This window comes from Priapulus caudatus, unplaced genomic scaffold (genome assembly GCF_000485595.1).
Source record: "Priapulus caudatus unplaced genomic scaffold, Priapulus_caudatus-5.0.1 Scaffold517, whole genome shotgun sequence".
Classification (NCBI taxonomy): Eukaryota; Metazoa; Priapulida; class Priapulimorpha; order Priapulimorphida; family Priapulidae; genus Priapulus; species Priapulus caudatus.
Window position 1 is genome coordinate 6,077 of NW_014577578.1, and position 3,450 is coordinate 9,526.

Consider the following 3,450-nt stretch of genomic DNA (forward strand, 5'->3'; position numbering starts at 1 on the left):
AACAAGCCTATCGGGCAAGACACATGTATATCTCACTATGTTCAGACTCAATGATGTTTCATGATACGACTCAGTAATCATAATAGATATATATAATATAGATATATAGAATATGATATATATCATATATTATATATATATAATTCATATATATATAGTATATATATATACTATATTATATATATATATAATGCATAAGATTACAATGTTCCAATGACTACTGGCTGAAGCTATAAACTCGAGCGTTATCGCGGATGTGTTTTAGGTGAGATGGTAGTGTGTGTCAAACACAACCATTTCAGTCATGACGTTAGTGCTATTCGCAAATTTATGTGTTTGCTGATCGTTGATAGAGCAATAGTAGCTCGAGAGAATGATAAATAACAGGGGAAATTCGGTCGTAAGTCTCCTAGATAAGATCTCGTCAGGTCGGTCGAGTTTATTACCCGTATAAGCGCATTATAATCAAAAATGGAAATTTTCAGAACAAAATTCCAACTATCCTGGTGCTATAGATAGTTGACGTTCTAGTGAAAAAAAAAACGCTTTTTATTCGGAAAATCATAAATATGCGTATAGAGCGAGCGATCATCGCTTGTTCAAATATATATTCCAGTGTGCGGGCTTAATTTTAAAGCGCCAGCGATATATTTATAGTGTGATATGTCTTTTTGAAAAAAACATTTGTATTCATTCTCCATGTTTTAACGCGCACATTATATTAATATCAGCCCGATGATACTGATTATAAAACAAATCAAGAGATTCGACATTAAAATTACACTAGCTTATTATTAACTGATTAATACAATGTTGCTTTTGTTTCGAAATTCGATTTGCATTGAATTATTTGAAGACAGTATATTATTCACACACGACGACACACACACACGACACACACACACACCACACACCACACGACACACCACACACACCACACACACACACACAACACACCAAAACACAACACACCACACACACACACACACACACATACACACACACACCAACACGCACACACACACACACACACACACGCCAGCGACACGCACACATGCACGCACACACACACACACACCACACACATTACAGTCCCCTCCTCCTCTCCACCCCTCCTCTCTCTCTCTCTTCTCTCTCTCTCTCTCTCTCTCCTTCTCTTTCTCTCTCTCTCTCTCTCCGCTCTCTTTCTCTCTCTCTCTCTAGCTCTTTCTTTCTCTATGTATAAGCTACTCGCTTCGTCACAGCCCAACATACATACAAACACGGATACATGGATACAGTCACAACACTAGCATTGTTTAAAAGACTACTCTCGCAGTCTCGCTCCTTCGTCTCCAATGGCAACAGCGTGACGTCGTACATCTGGGTACTTAGGGTGCGAACGTCGGCGGATATATGCTGGGGCAGCGGCAGTGCGGCAGCTTACATCTGAAACACAGAGTTACAATCAACTATTACAATCACCTGTTACAACCAGCTGTTACAATCACATGTTACCACCACCTGTTACAACCAGCTGTTACAATCACATGTTACAATCACATGTTACAATCACATGTTACAATCACATGTTACAATCACATGTTACAATCACATGTTACAATCACATGTTACAATCACCTGTTACAATCACATGTTACTATCACATGTTACAATCACATGTTACAATCACATGTTACAATCACATGTTACAATCACCTGTTACAATCACATGTTACAATCACATGTTACAATCACATGTTACAATCACCGATAACAACAGATTTGTTCGCGTTGATCGAATCGAACACTCAGTTATAGCCAGAGGGCATATAACTGTACGGTGGTCACCGCTTTATAGGGGACAGATCGGAAACTATGAGGATGTCCCAATTAAGCGGTGAACACGTACCGACGTGTGTAAGTAATGCATACGTATGTATACATACACGTATACGTACATTTACGTGCAGTCGTTGCATGAGTTATAATTAGTTTAATGTCAACTTACTTCTCTGGGTCGCAGGGCTCGGCGCAATCTTCTTCGGTAGATCCATTGGCACACCTCGGCCTCTCTTGGCAGTTACATGTCGGATTCTTGCAACTGAAACGCAGACAATTACAATCACATGTTACAATCACCTGTTACAATCACATGTTACTATCACCTGTTACAATCACCTGTTACAATCACATGTTACAATCACATGTTACAATCACATGTTACAATCACATGTTACAATCACCTGTTACAATCACATGTTACAATCACATGTTACAATCACATGTTACAATCACATATTACAATCACATGTTACAATCACATGTTACAATCACCTGTCACAACAGATTTGTTCGCGGTGATCAAACACTCAGTTATAGTAAGGGGGCACCGCTTTATTGGAACAGATCAGGGGGTGGGGCGAATAATGCGAGCTCAAGAGCACGAAGCGCCCGAGGGGGAGGGGGTTATGCTATTATACCTTTGCCCTAAAAATTCTAGGGGGCGACTGCCCCCTGTGCCCCGCCCTCGAACCGCCACTGGGTTATTGGTATTTACACTCAACCCAATACATTGGTTAGGAGTCAGCGCTATTAGATAGTGCTGACACCTACCGTTCTTGTGCTAGCAGTAATTTGTATTTCTAAACTTGAAAGATTTTATTTCGTTCGTATATTGTAAAAAAAATTGTATTCTGTGAGAATCGTTAGCGTTAACTGGTTTGGTCAAGAATATAATTCTGTTCACTTTTTATGGTTAAATTGCTGTATTATTCTTCGTATTTTACTATATTGTTCGATGTAAACATACACTCGTGACTCATACATAACCCATAGCAAGCAAATAATGTCAGAATCATAATATCAAATCGTCCAGATTTTTTGGATTTTTAACTAGTTGAGAAACAATCTTATCAGGCAAGAATTTTATACATTTAGTCCCGTTAGTACTTACTTTTAATGTAAAATAATAGCAACAAAAAATATTACAAATATACAGCATAGGGAAATTAGTGACGTAGTCAATTTGAGTGGTATTATAGGTTTTGTAAAAAATAAGTAGTTTATTATCGACTCACTCGCTGCAGCGTTGATGTCCGCATCCTCCTTCTTCATCAGATCCGTCGGGACAATTCTTCTTGCCGTCGCACCTGCTTGAGAATGGTATCATCTTGCTGCCATCGGCACATTGGAAACCAGGCCGGAACCTGGGGTGGCGGGGCCGTCCACTTACTGTCAATTTCAAGAAGGATTTATAGGTCTAGGGCAGGGGTGGGCAAACTACGGCCCGCGGGCCGCATGCGGCCCTCTACGGGGTTCTGTGCGGCCCGCGGAAGCCTACAGCCATAATTAGCTGAAATGGCGTTGCAGAGCGAACCAGAGACAATAGAACAGTAATCTGTATGACACTGAAAAAGTCAGCCTCGGTTCAAGCACAAACATGTTGACTTTCACAAAAATCTATTGATT

General features: G+C 40.0%; 1 protein-coding gene across 1 annotated transcript; it reads right to left on the minus strand.

Moving 5' to 3' along the window:
* Positions 1-1,159: 1,159 nt before the first annotated feature.
* On the minus strand, positions 1,160-3,211 carry LOC106811225 (low-density lipoprotein receptor class A domain-containing protein 3-like). Its single transcript, XM_014814782.1, has 3 exons — positions 3,060-3,211; positions 1,991-2,083; positions 1,160-1,428 (listed from the first exon to the last, which is right to left on the minus strand). The coding sequence occupies exons 1-3, from the start codon at positions 3,149-3,151 to the stop codon at positions 1,371-1,373; spliced, it is 243 nt and encodes an 80-aa protein (XP_014670268.1). The 5' UTR covers positions 3,152-3,211; the 3' UTR covers positions 1,160-1,370.
* Between the last annotated feature and the right edge of the window lie 239 nt (positions 3,212-3,450).